Here is a 14,577-nt window from a genome sequence, read left to right on the forward strand (position 1 = left end):
CAACAACGTGCACGTATATAGCGCCCTCGGAGTAGCGTCTCAGAGAGCTTTTCACGAAGGAGCATCAGGACAGGAAGAGGCCATTCAGCCCCTGGAGCCTGTTCCGCCGTTCTGTGAGGCAATGGCTGATCTGTACCTCAACTCCAATTACCCGCTGTCGTCCCGTATCCCTTGATACATTGACCCGACAAACGTCTGTCCGCTCAGTCTTGAAAACTTATAACAATGATTATAATTATATGATGTAGTATAACGTCCAATAAGCGCTTGAGGAAATGATTATCGCGACTTGTTTGGGGGGGGCGGGTTACCCTGTTTTCATAGATGGCAGCAGAGCGGCCAATTAAGGCGCCGCGCTTTTGAAACGGAGGCAGAGGAAGGGTCTCCATCTTTACTTTCTGTTATAAAATTTTAACAAAAAAGCATTAAAAAAATGATATTAAAAAATGAGTCGCCCGCCCCAAAGCGTGTTGTCTCACGCCCAATGCAGCCCCAAAACCCGCCCAATTGGGGGCGTGAACCCCGCCCAATTAAGGGGGCGTGACCTGACAGACAGGCAGCGGCTCGCTCGCTGCTCGGAGCGCCAGAGCACCAGAGCATCGATCGATTGCTCGGGCTGGAGGAACGGGATCTGGGCTCGATTGGCAGTCGCTGGAGGAGTGGGCGCTGCTCTGCTGGGGCGGGGCGGGGAGAGAGGGAGGGAGACATGGCCGGCAGTAGGCTCGAGAAGTTCGGCACCATCTTCACCAGGTCACCTCGGGTGGGGGGGGGGGGGACGATGGGAGGGTTAACTGGTTATAGGGGGGAGAGTGGGGGTGCTCTAGCTGTTGGGAGGGGGGTCGCCCAACTCTTGGGTGGGGGGGTTGCCCAGCTGTTGGGTGGGGTCGCCCAACTGTTGGGTGGGGGTCGCCCAACTGTTGGGAGAGGGGGTTGCCCAGCTGTTGGGTGGGGGTTATCCAGCTGTTGGGTGGGGGTTGCCCAGCTGTTGGGGGGTGTCAGTTGCCCAGCTGTTGGGGGGGTCAGTTGTCCAACTGTTGGGGGGGTCAGTTGCCCAGCTGTTGGGGGGTCAGTTGCCCAGCTGTTGGGGGGGTCAGTTGCCCAGCTGTTGGGGGGGTCAGTTGCCCAGCTGTTGGGGGGGTCAGTTGCCCAGCTGTTGTGGGGGTCAGTTGCCCAGCTGTTGGGGGGGTCAGTTGCCCAGCTGTTGTGGGGGTCAGTTGCCCAGCTGTTGGGGGGGTCAGTTGCCCAGCTGTTGTGGAGGGTTGCTCAGCAGTTTGGGGGTGTCTGGTGGTTTGGGGGGTGCCCAGCTGTTGGGGGGAGGGATTTCCCAGCTGTTGGGGGGAAGGGGTCAATTGCCCAGCTCTTGGGGGGATTGTTCAGGGTTGGAGGTAGGGGTGGTGGTTGTCCAGCTGTTGGGGGGGTGGGGGGAGTTGCCCAGGTGGTGATGGTCTCTTATTTAATCATAGCAAATCCCAATGCAGGAGAAGCTCGTGGCATATGGGTCATGTGTCCAAACAGACCTTCACGGTTTTCTTTGGTCCGAGAACAAAGGTGTGAGGTTAGATTTGGGGGAGAAAAAGGAGAAACGGTCTACTCTAACCTGTCACTGAGTACCTTGGAGAGAGGGGCTCTTGGCTTTACACTGGGCACATCTCTTTGCCAATGCCCCAGACACAAAGACCTGGATTAAGCAGTTTGTGGTAGGCGGCATTAGGCTGCCAGGGCAAATGTCGGAGTAGTGTTGGCAGGGGGCTTTTTCTTTGTTGATATCGGGGTGGGTGAGGAAGATTTCTTCCTAAAACTGTCAGTCGATTATTACTAAATGTTCGTAGTTAGTCGGAAAAATGGCATTGATTGTTTGTATAATTTATAACTTTTACACGGCCGGTGGAGTTGGGGGTGTATGTGGTGTGGGGGGGGGGGGGCGGGGGGGGGTACATGTGCAGGTCCGCAAGGCAGGGAATGAGAATTGGCTCAATAGTTCAATATAGGCTCATAGGCTCGCTGACCTCAGTTTCTGTTGTTAACACAGGGTACGGGATTTGATACGATCTGGTGTTATCAAGCAAGCCGAAAAGCCCCTGTGGTACGATGTTTACGCCGCGTTCCCCCCAAAGCTCAAACCACTGTACATGAAACCGAAGGAAAGATTTGGAAAAATAAAAGACCCCATTCAGGAAATTTTCTATCAGGAAGACAAAATCCGAGGGTAAGCGTGAAAATGTTCTTTTGTTTTAATTCAACGTGTCCCACTTATTTTCTAATTTTTCTCCCCATTGGCAAATCCGAGATAACAGCCTACTCATCTGAGTCTGCTCTCTCCTCACCTGACACCAGTAGAAAAAAATAATAATCCTTGCATTTGATTATCATGTCTTCAAGACGTCTCAAAGCGCCTCAGAGAATATACTGTAAAGTGAATTGACTATATTTTGTGGGCGAAACACAGCAGCCAATTGCGCGCAGCAGTGTCCCACAAACAGTGACCAATTTGTTATTTTTTTAAAGGAATTTTTATCCCCGTAAAAATGATCCACCAATCGACTAACAACCAGGTTCTTACTTACTGCTATAGGTAAACAGAGGCATGTGGAGTAAGGAAACTTGCCCAACATTTCAGCTTGCCGGGAATCAAGCCCAGGTCTCCCACTTGTGAGGCGAGTGCTTTAACTACTGAGCTACAAGACTCCACATAGATTCCAAAAGGTGTCTTAGAGGAGCAGGAATTCTGGCTGTTTTTCACCTCCCTGGCAAGGCTGATGCCAGTTTAGTGTCCCCATCCAGCCCAGGCTGAGTACGGCAACCTCAGCACAGACTGGGACTCGAGCTGAGGTTTTAGCTGATGTTTGACCGGCTGCTTGTTAAGCTTGTCCCATTGACGGTGCTTAAACTGCTGTAATGCTTGTATTTTTAATTGCAGGAAATTCTATGAATTATACGGGAATGGGCCCAAATTGTTTGATCTCACACAGTCCAATTTCACCTCCACTTGCCAGAGGTAAGGAACCCTAATAGAAATGTACCGCATACAAAAAGACCCATTTGGCCTATTATGTCTAATAATATCCCATATATGCATACAAGTGAACTGTAACACCTCCCTGAGATTGTTGTTTATTTGGGGGGAGGGGGTTGTTGGACAGAACTTCTCTTTTTGAATTGTGTTAAGTACTTTTACGTCCACCTGAACAGACAGAGTGGACCTCGGTTTAACATCTCATCATCATAATAATCCTTGCATCTGATACAATGCCTTTTCATGTCGAGCCCATCTCAAAGTGCGTCACAGAGTTTTTCTATGAAGTATAGTGACTTTGTATTTGAAGAACAGTACCTCAAACAATTAATATTTTGCATCAGTTGCACCATCAATCTGCTGAGGAATGCTTTCCCTTAATTCTAACCAAAGTAGAGTTATTATTAATAATAATCCTTACATTTACTACAGTGCCTTTCACTGACCACTGTAAAGCTTTCTAGATGGGTAGTTCTAAGATGATCGACTATGAATATTCAATCAGTCTTCAACCTACTGTTTGTAGATTTGTGGAGAAATACCAAGCGCTTGAGGCACAAGGGGAAACCGATGAGGAGAGGCTGTTCGAGGAAACAAGCAAAGCACTCCTAGCGGAGGGAATTACTTTACGACGGAGGGGTGAAGCAGGAGTAAGTACAGCGCATTCTACAACCGACGACTTGAATTTGTCTAGCACCCTTCACACAGGATAACGTCTCGGAGCACTTTCCAGGGACCGGGTTGCAAGAGGGAGAGGTGACCCTAGGAACATTCGAAGAGGTGATTGGGGGTCAATGTTGGGGTGGGTGGGGGCCGGAGGAAGAGGGAATGATGAAGTGAAAGCCTGCTTGCCAACTCGTGGATCACTGTTTGTTTTATGGTGAAGGAGGGGAAACACTTACTAAAGTATGACTGGAAATAAAATGAAGGTTGTTAGTTATTTGGGCCAAATGCAAGAATAAGTTTTAATTCAACTGTACTGTATCGTTGCTGCGTTTGCCTACAAATACAGTCACAGCACTTAAAGGTAATTCCACAGCAAAGGGCTTTGAGACATTACAGCATTAAAGGCATTGTATCAAATGCAAGATTATTATTATTAATTATAATCCATCCCTCTCAGATTCCTCACAGGAGTAATAATAGCAAGAAAAACATATTGCATTTGTACAACGCCTTTCACGTTGGGAGGACGTGTCAAGGCACTGGACAGTCAGGAATTTGGACCAGAGGAATGGGTTGGGATCAAGAGGGGCGGAGGGCAGGTGGGGCGTAGGAGGGTGACCAAAGGCGCGGTCAAAGAGAAGGGTCTTGAGACGTGCCTTGAAGGAGGCAAGGGAGGGAGCGAGGTGATTGGACTGGGATGGAGTTCCAAAAGGTGGGGACAGAGAGGCTGAAGGCCCGCTGAACAGAGGGAGCAGACAGGTCGGTAATAGTCTCTTGCATACCAGCTGCTGGGAAACTAATGTGATTTTTGCCTCAGGATAGATGTTACCACCCTTCCTTGCCCCCTGTGCCCCGCTGCCCTTACACACACCAACAATTGTGTTGTGTGAGATGTAAGATAATGTTAAGTACTTTTATTGAAGGTTAAATCCCCGACTCATTACCCTTTACATTTACATTCGAGTGCAAAATGTCTATGCCTATTTTAAGAAAGCTATCTGTTACCAATACTGGATCACATTAATTATGTACAGTTCATTTCAAAAAAGCTCTTTTACTGTAAGTTAAATTTGCCATGGCTGTCGATCAAGAAAATTGACTTCGCTGTGAATGTTTCTCATCTTACAGAAGTGTGCAAGTCAGTAATGCAAACACATAATTGCCAGAGACTGGCTGTGTATTGTAAAACTGAAAATTAAGCCATGGAATTGCGTAAGAACTGACTATGAATTATTCCTCTCTAGATTTGAAATCCTAACCTCTCAGTTATATCCTCCAAAGTGAATGCCCTTTTAGATCAGCCACATTAACCTAAAATTGGACATTCACTTCATGGCTGTTAATGGGACATTGGATGCGCGCAAATTGGCTGCCGCATTCACCTACAAAAATGCACAGTCGCTACACCTTCCAGTAAAATCCTGTGAAGCCCTTTGAGAGGTTTCGCCAATGTGAAAGGACGCGATATCAAATGCAAGGATCATTATCTTTCAGACTATCAGTGACTGGCTGCTTCTGGAGTCGCTGTAAACACCAAAATGGAGCCAAAAATGTCATTAAAACATAGAAATTGACCGCACCTTTGGTCACCTTTCTCCTCTACGCCTCCTTCGGCTCCTACCCCCAGCTCAAGTGACCAGCCAGGAGTATCAAGCGCTTTGAGACGTCCTCCCAATGTGAAAGGTGCTTTACAAATGTAAATTGTATGCCATCTTATTGTATACTGAGCAAAGCGACCTTGGGGTGCCCTGGAGAGATTTGCAACCAGTGACCAAACTGTGATCAGATGATTATTTTATAAACCAACCACTTGAGCATAGCTCACTTCCTCTGGCTGTCTTGATTGTATCAGATTATGCTGTGTGTAGTATGCGTGAATAGCAATAAGCCCCTGTACCTTGCAGGGAAATGGATCGCGATGTGGTTGCTCTTCAAACCTCACGGTGCTGTTTCCCCTTCTGTGTCGCTCGCTCGGTGATAATGACAGGCTCCTGCCACAGTTCCCGAGTGTTCAAGCAAATATCCAAAGCCAGAAAGCCCCAAATCGGAAAGTAATTAGTTTTAATTGCAATCTATTACCAAGAAATAAGAGCTGTTACGATCTGTTCCCAAGGTAACAGCATCAAGGGGCTGAGATAAACCACTCGAGCCTTGCAGTAGCTGTATCAGCGCTCTGAGACCTTCTATGTGAAGGGCGCTATATCAATGCAAGCTGTCACTGTTATTTGTCTTCATGTGGCCTCAGCTTTTCAATGTGTTGTTGGATTCCATGCGTCCATAAACCATCCGAATCCTCTTTGATTAGATGACTACCTTGATCCTAGGTACACATTGGTCCTGTAGTTCCTCTAATAGTATGTTTTGACCTGCAGGTGTTGCAGTGGACAGCCGGGAGCTCGAGCCAACAGGCTGCGGAGAAGCTGGATCCGGGATTAGATCTAAGGTTGCAAGAGTTGCTGAAGGAAATGCAGGAGGATCAACAGCAGCAACAGGGACATACCGCCGAAAAGCCACAACAAGAACACACACAGGGACAACAGTAAAATGAGCAGACACGGATGCAATGACATGTCCCCGCACTTCACACTACAAAAAAGTGTGTACAAGACTGAGGAAACTCAGCCTTGTATCCATTGGCTTGGAAACCTGAAGTATTGAGTCGACATTTCCAATGACAAAATGTTCCTGCGTGTTCCAGTGGGAACAAGCGATCGTGCTGTCAGTACAGTACCTACCTTTAAAGACTGAGGAGTTTGCTGTGATTCACAATGTTCATCCAGTTCATTTTATAACAAAACAAAATGCAGTCGTAATTATTTATAACTTTTTCTTTCAAGAATAATAAAATGCGATAAATTGTGTGAACGACTACAAGCCTGGGTTGATTATTCAAATTGCTCTTGGCTCCTGGTGAATGGGTGGTGTTAAATCTGAGGCAAGGTTGCAGTGATACATCGGTGTCTGTATCTCTCTGTGTGGTTAGGGAATGCTGTATGGTGAGACCCCGGAAGAGGGGAGAGTCTGACGTGGAGTTTGTGATGCAACGTAACCTTATTTTTACCCTGAATACAGGGATGATTGGCAAACTCTGCTGTTGAAATTAATTAAATATTGAAGTTATTTACCCTGAAATGTTGTTTGGCTCAGACATTTTATAATCTGGAGATATCCATAACCAACAGTCAAAGCCTTGGATTACTGCCACTGTAATCTCATTCCGCAATTCAAACTTTAGAAAAACAACAAAGGATTTAGCAAAAACCCATTTCCCACCAGAAGTAAGGACTTCTGAAGTGATCCGCTGTCTCCAAGTGTCACGGCCTTGGTGTGTACAGCATACTGAGTACCGGAAAGTCTGTCCGGAGAATGCTAGGGTCAATATTTGCCATTTAAATACGTGCAGATTGGGAACTCTACAGTTTGGTGTCAACTTGGCTTGGCTAGTGACCTCTGGAGCAGAGGGTAGTGGATTCAAGCCTGGTGTCAGGACTGAGCTCACACTCTGAGTTCCAGCCATTGTTGGAAGTGAGTCTTTCGCTTGAGAAACGGATGTCTTGTTTGCTGGAAGCTAAGCATCTGAAAACAGGTACAACAACTTTCATTTATATAGCGCCCTCCACTCAGGGTAGCGTCTCAGAGCACTTCACAGTAGCAGAGCCTGACTCTGAGCCAGGGGTGGGGGGGGGCGGAGGAGAGGTAGCCATGAGCATAGTTGAAGAGGGAAGTTTTCAGGCAGGACTTGAAAGGGGAGAGAGGGGGCGAGGTGAAGGGATTGAGGGAGAGTGTTCCAGAGTTTTGAGGCGTAGTGGCTGACCTCCGATGGTGGGGCGGAGGGTGTGAGGGACGAGCAGGAGGCCGGTGCCAGTCGAGCGGAGGCGCCGGTTGGTGATTGGGGAGTAAGGAGGTCGGGAGGTGCCAGGGAGCAAATGGATTTGAACATGAGTGTGAGGATCCTGAAGTTGATCCGTTCGGTGATGGGGAGCCAGTGGAGCCTGGGCCAGAACTGGTGAGATGTGGGTACGGAGTTTGGTCTGAGTCAGTCAACACACCCTCCAGATTGCTATGTGGTGATGAATATAAAGTGACTTCCATTTATAAGGCAACCCTTCCCCTCTGTTTTTTCAGAGGTATATTTGAAGAAATAAATAAGAGTAGTTACAGAGCAATCAAAATACACATTTCATATAATTTTGGAACAATAGGACATTATATTAAAATTAACCTAATGGCCGATGGTTAGCTTGACATCTCATTGTCCCAGCCCTTTTCTTTCTCTTTCTCTTTCTGTCTCTCTGTGAGTTTCTCTCTGTTGAGCAGCAAAAAAAATTGAGTTGCATAAACATTCGTGCAATCTTCCTAGACCCACACCCTGGTTAGTCCGCAAATGTAAGGCAAGTAGCAATTTTCGAACAATTTAAGGAACAAAACATCGCCTTTATACGTGGAAGAATATGAATAATGGTCATTCACCTCATGACTGGGACCTTTGTAAGTGCAAATGGTTGCCACATTTGCCCACATATTAAATCCACAGCATATTTGAAAAATCAAAGCACCCCAAATCTAAAACCCAGGCAGATTTCCTAAAGTATGTGAAGGAGAAAGGGAACTTTGCTGTGATTTGATATTTTGACGTGGTGAAGCTCTTTTAAAAACAAATCCATTGTCTCACAGAAGGGAAGGGATGTGAGCCAGTGCTTCAATCTGTGTATACGTTGAGTCAGTGGATTTGGTCTTGAATTCCCAGTTGGAGCTGGTAGATGAGATGTGGCAGCAGCTAACTGCACAGTAGCTAATAATTGGTAGTTGCTCATGGCTGAAGATTCTGCTGGTCACAGAGCTTGAGATCAAGAAACTGCAAAGTGACACCAAACAGAAACACAAATTTGCACTTATACGGCGCCTTTCACATTGGAGAACGTTTCAAATCAGATTACAGAATTTGAGTGGGAGCTTGAGCAGGGGGTGGAGAGAGGGCAGCTGATCGGTGATTCAATCCACAACTGTTTGCGGGACACTGCTGGGCACAATTTGCTGCCGCGTTTCGCCCGCGAAACATACAGTCAATTCACTTTGCAGTATATCTTGTGAAGCGCTTTTGAGACATCTCGAAGGCGCTTTATCAAATGCCAGGATTATTATTATTACTGATCGAAGGCACAGTCAAGGAGATGGTATTCTTTGTTGTGAAGATGGAGAAAAACAGACTTGCTCAGACCCCGGATGGAAGGTCGAAGGAGAGTTAAGGATCGAACAAAACAACAAGGTTCTGCACAGGCTCCGTGAGCTGGAGCAAGTGACAGTCGAGGTTGATACGTTCGGCTACTCAGGCAAGGAAACTGGGTCGGGAGCCAAGCCTTAGTTTTGTCAACATTAGGTTGGAGAAGAACATAAGAAATGCTAGGCAAAAAAAAGCCCAAGGTCCATCCAGTTTGCCTTCCAACAGTAGGCAAAGGTTGCAGCTAATTGTGCCAGCAAAGTCCCACAGCCCAACCTGATCTAGTTATAACACCAGCAGTGTGGGTTTCAATTAAGAGAAGTCAATGAGGTTCATTTTGGGTGGTGGTGGGAGAGTATTTTAGCCTGAGAAAAGCTGAGGAAATCCCTTGTGTTGCTACATCAGCAGAAATATGATTTGTAAAACTTCTGGGAATTCAGTACTGAAATAGATATATTACACACCAAGATTTTTCACTATTTCAAACCCATTGACTGAACTGGATGTAATGGAAAAAATGTGTTCAGAAACATGACTGTTTTGCTCACTTTCTCCATGTCCGTGCTCCACTGGGCACTAGATGGTGCTAAGATACAGCTTTTCTCTACACCATATAGATCTTATCCTCTTCACAGGGTTGGGGAATAATAATGATGACCCTTGCATTTGATATTGCGCCTTATCGCGTCTTCGAGACGTCTCGAAGCGCTGCACAGAATATACTTTAAGTGAATTGACTGTACATTTTGTGGGCGAAATAGGGGAAACACAGTGGACCTCTGCTCCTCAGCACTCGTTGCTGTTGACAGCTGTTGTAATTGTGCCTGGGTGCGGAGAGACTGCAGACCCATTGTCCTCAAACGTATCTGTTGCATCAAGACCAAACGACAAGAGAAGATGTAGTGGACGTTTATTGCATTTCTAAAGTGTTGTGTCTCGGAACTTGAACTCATATAGTTGAACTGATGCTCCAATGTAGTGTGGGGAGACAATCTGATAAGGCGCTATCTCAAATGCAAGGATTATTATCAGTAGTAGCATCAAAAGTGCCATCCTTCGGATGAGATGTTAGACTGAGATTTCATCTGCCTATTCAGGTGGACGTTGAAGATCCCCCGATGCTATTCGAGAACAGAAAGGAGTTTTCTCCCAGTGTCCTGGCCAACAATCCGCGAGTGAAAATGTTCAATCACTTCATGGCTGTGAGATGGGACATTACTGCGTGCAAATTGGCTGCTGAGTTCGCCTACAAAATAGTCATTGCACTTTTCAGTATATCCTGTGACGTCCTCCCAATGTGAAAGGTGCAGTAATAAATGCAACAATTATTATTATTATCACCAAGCAGCCCCTTCACACTGGGCAATAAACAGAAGCTCTGAATACAACAACTTGCACCTATCTAACCTCCTTTAATGTAAGGTAAGATCTCAAAGCACTTTAAAGAAATGTGGTGGAAGTTTGCCCAAAGACTCAACTAAAGAGATAGGTGTTATATAAAAGGAGCTCATTGCATAGTGTCGCATAGTGGTTAGCACAACACTCACCTCACAAGCGAGAGGACTTGGGTTTGATTCCCGGGCGGGGAGAAATCTTAGGCAAATTTCCTTACTCTGACGTCTCTGTTTACCTAGCAGTAAGTCTGAACCCGGTTATCAATTCACTTTACGCCCACAAAATGCACACTTTATAAACTATGCTATGAAGCGATTTGAGATATCTCGACGATGTGAAAAGGTGCTGTATCAAATGCAAGAATTATTATTAATATTAATATTATTATTGAAGAAGAAGATCGGTGGATGTTGCAGCACCGAGTAAACAGAACAGCAAGTCCAGTGAAGCAGGAATAGGACAGTCTGTGATCCAATGACTGGGAATTGAAGTAATAACAGACCCATAGGCATCATTATAATCACATTCTAATGATTTATAAAGGGTCTATTAGCACTGCTGGATGTTCCCAACTCTGTGTGGAGAGTGACCCTCTTACGTTGGAAACTGCCAGCTTTAATGACTGAGGAGATCTGAGCGTGGTATTCTCAGATCTGGAATATTTTAATATGCCTTAAATCACTCCAATCAGATCATCCTCTGTGAAACTGCTGCTTAAAGCTTACCGTATGTGACAGGTTGCAGGACAATAAATCTCAGCTCTTTTCCAACAGGAAAAAGTTAATTGAAGAGCGCAGTTAAACATCACTCTTTAACTGGAGCCCCTAAGGGTAAAAATATTCTGCGAGGTGATTTAAAACCAACCTCCTACTTAAATAACCTGTTGTGCGTATTAGAGTGTCTGCCTCGTCAATCAGCACTCTATTAATGCATATCAAAGGCAGAAAGATTTTGATTTTTTACATTTTTTTAACTCTTAACGGGCTTTTGTTTCAATCTGTCCATTTGGTCGAATTTTCTTGTGTTTAAACATCAAGAGCTGATGCGGTCATCGGGGCAGCTGTTCGGGAGAGTTCCAGTATCTGACAGAGACAGGGAGCTGAATTAACGTGCAAGTGGATGCTCAAGTACTCTTAGGTTAATGACTACCTTCACTGATTTTAATTCCGCTCCCTGACACCTCAGCCTCAGTAACTCGGGCGATCTAGTTTGCCCATTGATGGTGACAGTCGCACTCGCTGTATAAACAAAGAGACAGACAGACAGAGACAGACGGACAGAATGAAAACAAAGTGGTTGTTAATCATATTTCTCCGTGGTAATTTCATTCTCACAAAGGAACCCGGAGGCGAGATTCCCTCTTTTAAGACGCCACATGACTGGAGTGGAGCAGTTTCTTTTGGCGCAGATGTTAAGTGCTCTGAGACGCTACCCTGCCTGAGGGGCGCTATATAAATGCAAGTTGTAGTTGTTACCTGTTGCAGGAACACACTCTGTTCTGCTGCTCTGAACAAGCCACTATTTCACCAACACGGTAGCTCCTGAGAAACCATATTGAGACGCTGTATTTCTTTGGTGCCATCTTCAAACGTTGTGCAGCCTGGCTCAGTGGTAGCATTTTTGCCTCTGAACGAGAATATTCCTAGTTTAGGCTGACACACTCCAGTGCCGTTCTGTGAGAGTGCCGCACTGTTAGAGGTGCCGTCTTTCAGTTGAGATATTAAACCGAGGCCTTGTCTGTAGCTGTTCAGGTTTGGCCAAGACACCGGAAGAAACTCTATTCCCTTTTAGAGTGGTGCCGAGGGATCTTTAACATCCACCTGACCAGGCAGGCGAGACCTAGGTTTAATGTTGTATCCGAAAGACGGCACCTCTGACAATGCAGCACTTCCCCGGCACTGCATTAGAGTGTGTCAGTCTAAACTAGGAACTCAAATTTCCAACATGGGTCTGAACCCACAAGATTCTGGTTCAGAGGCAAAAATGCTAACTGACCCCCACATCCGCGCCATGACCGGCACTGCCTACCACCACCTCCGCAACATTGCCAGACTCCGCCACCGCCTCACCCCTCAGGCTGCCCAAACTCTCGCCCACGCATTCGTCACATCAAAGGCTCGATTACGGGATCTCCCTCCTCATCGGCCTTCCCAACTCTTCCCTTCACAAGCTGCAGATCATCCAAAACTCTGCAGCTCGTGTACTCTCACGCACCAGGCTCCGCGACTTCATTACTCCCACAGTTCATCGGGCTCCGCCCTGCTCCATGCCTCCCGCCTGACCCGCCCTACCATCGGTGGCCGGGCTTTCAGCCTCTCTGCCCCCACACTCTGGAACTCCATCCCCCCGCCCCTTCGCCTCGCTTCCTCCCTTGGCTCCTTCAAGGCCGGTCTCAAGACCCTTCTCTTCGATCATGCCTTTGGTCTCCCTCCCACCTCTCTGCCTTTCCTCACCCCTACACCACCCCTCCCCCATTCTCGGGCCCCGACACCTGACTGTTCAACGCTTTGGGACGTCCTCCCAACGTGAAAGGCGCTCTATATATGTAATTTTGTTGTTGTTGTTGTTGGAGTGTCAGCCTAGACGACTTGAGTTCAAAGTCACGCCCAGGATGGGGGAGAGGGGGATGGTTGATGGTACAACCTTCTGACTCAGAGACCAGAGTACTACCACCAGACCCAGGCTGAGTTGTTAATGATAATTCTTCGTGGCAATATAGAAGAGGAAGGAAAGACTGAGAGACGGAAAGAGTTTCGTGATTTTCAGGTTTTGAACAACATTTGCTGAGAACAGAAGATGTTTAGATGAGTCTTCATCTTTCGATGCATTGCCAACACAGGGAAGAGCTATTAACAGTACATATATTTTAACAAAAAAATCTACATATTCTGATGTGAGTTGAAGGTACTAACGTCATCCTGGGGTTCAGGTGACCTGTCTAAACTGCCGATGTTTTTCTTTTGTTCTGTAGATTATAATGTTATTGAAACCGTGGGATTAGATTAGTATTTTGACATGATTCCCAAATATGCGTTATCCTGGGTGATGGAGTGAGGATATTCTAATGGCTCGTGCGTAGTTTGGGGGTGGGGGTGGGGCGGGATGAGGTTTAATATAATATCGGAGCAATGCGGCAGATTGAATCAGCTCCTCTGTGCATTTTGTCAATCAACAGGAATAAGTGACAGATCACTGTTCAGAAATTGACGGTCAGTAATTAGAGATTAGTCACAGGCACGACAAAACCAGATACAAGCTATTAGCATTTCCAAATGCCAGGTTTCAGCTACAGCTGTACATTATATCTGGTTATTAGCAATGTCGGCCTTTGTTACATGGATCTGAGGAGGCTTTTTTTTTTGTCTGCTTTTGTCTCTTTTTTGGAAAACACACGTTTCGGAGGGAGATGATTTTTAAAAGCAATTCTCCGTTCCTTTCTGTGGGATTCAGGATGTTGGCCGTTTGGAGTGGACCGGCTTGGTTTAGAGATGTTTGGAATAGAACAAAAGGAATGGCGGCGTGCTGGTGAAAAAATGGTTCACAGCCAGCGAGGGGTAGGTCTGAGGAGGAGCTCCAGCCCCCACCCCCGGGGAAGATGGCTCGGATTGTATTCGATAACGATGGTGACATTTAATGTAATCTTTGTTCTCTGCTCGCTCCCGAATGGCGTTTCGGATGGGGAGAAAGCTCTCCTTAAAGTAGGGGACACAGCTCCTAACGCTTAATGTTTCGCCCACAAAAAGTATACAGGCGATCCACTTTGCAGTATATTCTGTGAAGCGCTTTGAGAGTCTCAAGACGTCTTTGAGACGATAAGGTGCTATATCAACTGCAAAGTTTATTATTATTATTATTATTAACGCCATCTGTGCAAACTCTGTTTACCTATGCTGGATAGCAACTTGCATTTATATAGCAATCTTCATGTGGGATAGTGTCATGGAGCACCTTACCACCCTCGCCAAGCTGGGGAGGGGGAGGTAGAGGAAGGTGTAGGTCTCTGGAGCGCAGTTTAAGAGGGTAGGTTTCGAGGCAGGACTTGCTGTCAGACAGAGAGTGGTGATGGGGGTGGGGGTGAGAGTCTGTGGGAGAGAGTTTCAGAGGTTAGGGTTGTGGAAGGAGAAATCTCGATGACACATCAAGCGCTATCGGTGATGCGGGAATGCACAGCAAGCTGAGCGGCGAGGAGCAAGCAAAGGAGTGGGTTAGGAGGAGGATGGGAGAGATATGGAGGTGCTTGAGCATGAAAGGAATTGACAGCAGTCGCCATTATCATATGTGAGGA

At 46.4% G+C, this 14,577-nt stretch overlaps 1 protein-coding gene across 1 annotated transcript; it reads left to right on the top strand.

The window, feature by feature from the left end:
* The first annotated feature begins 655 nt into the window (after positions 1–655).
* Positions 656–6,547, top strand: mrps23 (mitochondrial ribosomal protein S23). The gene is made up of 5 exons (XM_042338641.1): positions 656–750; positions 2,030–2,206; positions 2,918–2,995; positions 3,540–3,663; positions 6,052–6,547. Exons 1-5 carry the CDS (start codon positions 707–709, stop codon positions 6,220–6,222), a joined length of 594 nt encoding a protein of 197 aa, XP_042194575.1. The 5' UTR covers positions 656–706; the 3' UTR covers positions 6,223–6,547.
* Positions 6,548–14,577: the final 8,030 nt, after the last annotated feature.

The sequence above is a fragment of the Callorhinchus milii genome, unplaced genomic scaffold (genome assembly GCF_018977255.1).
Source record: "Callorhinchus milii isolate IMCB2004 unplaced genomic scaffold, IMCB_Cmil_1.0 Scaffold10, whole genome shotgun sequence".
NCBI classification, from domain to species: Eukaryota; Metazoa; Chordata; class Chondrichthyes; order Chimaeriformes; family Callorhinchidae; genus Callorhinchus; species Callorhinchus milii.

Bases quoted from the DNA above. Each gene is read 5' to 3' on its own strand.
- mrps23 (XM_042338641.1), top strand. From the start codon at position 707: ATGGCCGGCAGTAGGCTCGAGAAGTTCGGCACCATCTTCACCAG. The intron at 751-2,029 runs GTCACCTCGGGT...TTGTTAACACAG, and splicing joins TTCGGCACCATCTTCACCAG to GGTACGGGATTTGATACGAT. The intron at 2,207-2,917 runs GTAAGCGTGAAA...TTTTAATTGCAG, and splicing joins CAGGAAGACAAAATCCGAGG to GAAATTCTATGAATTATACG.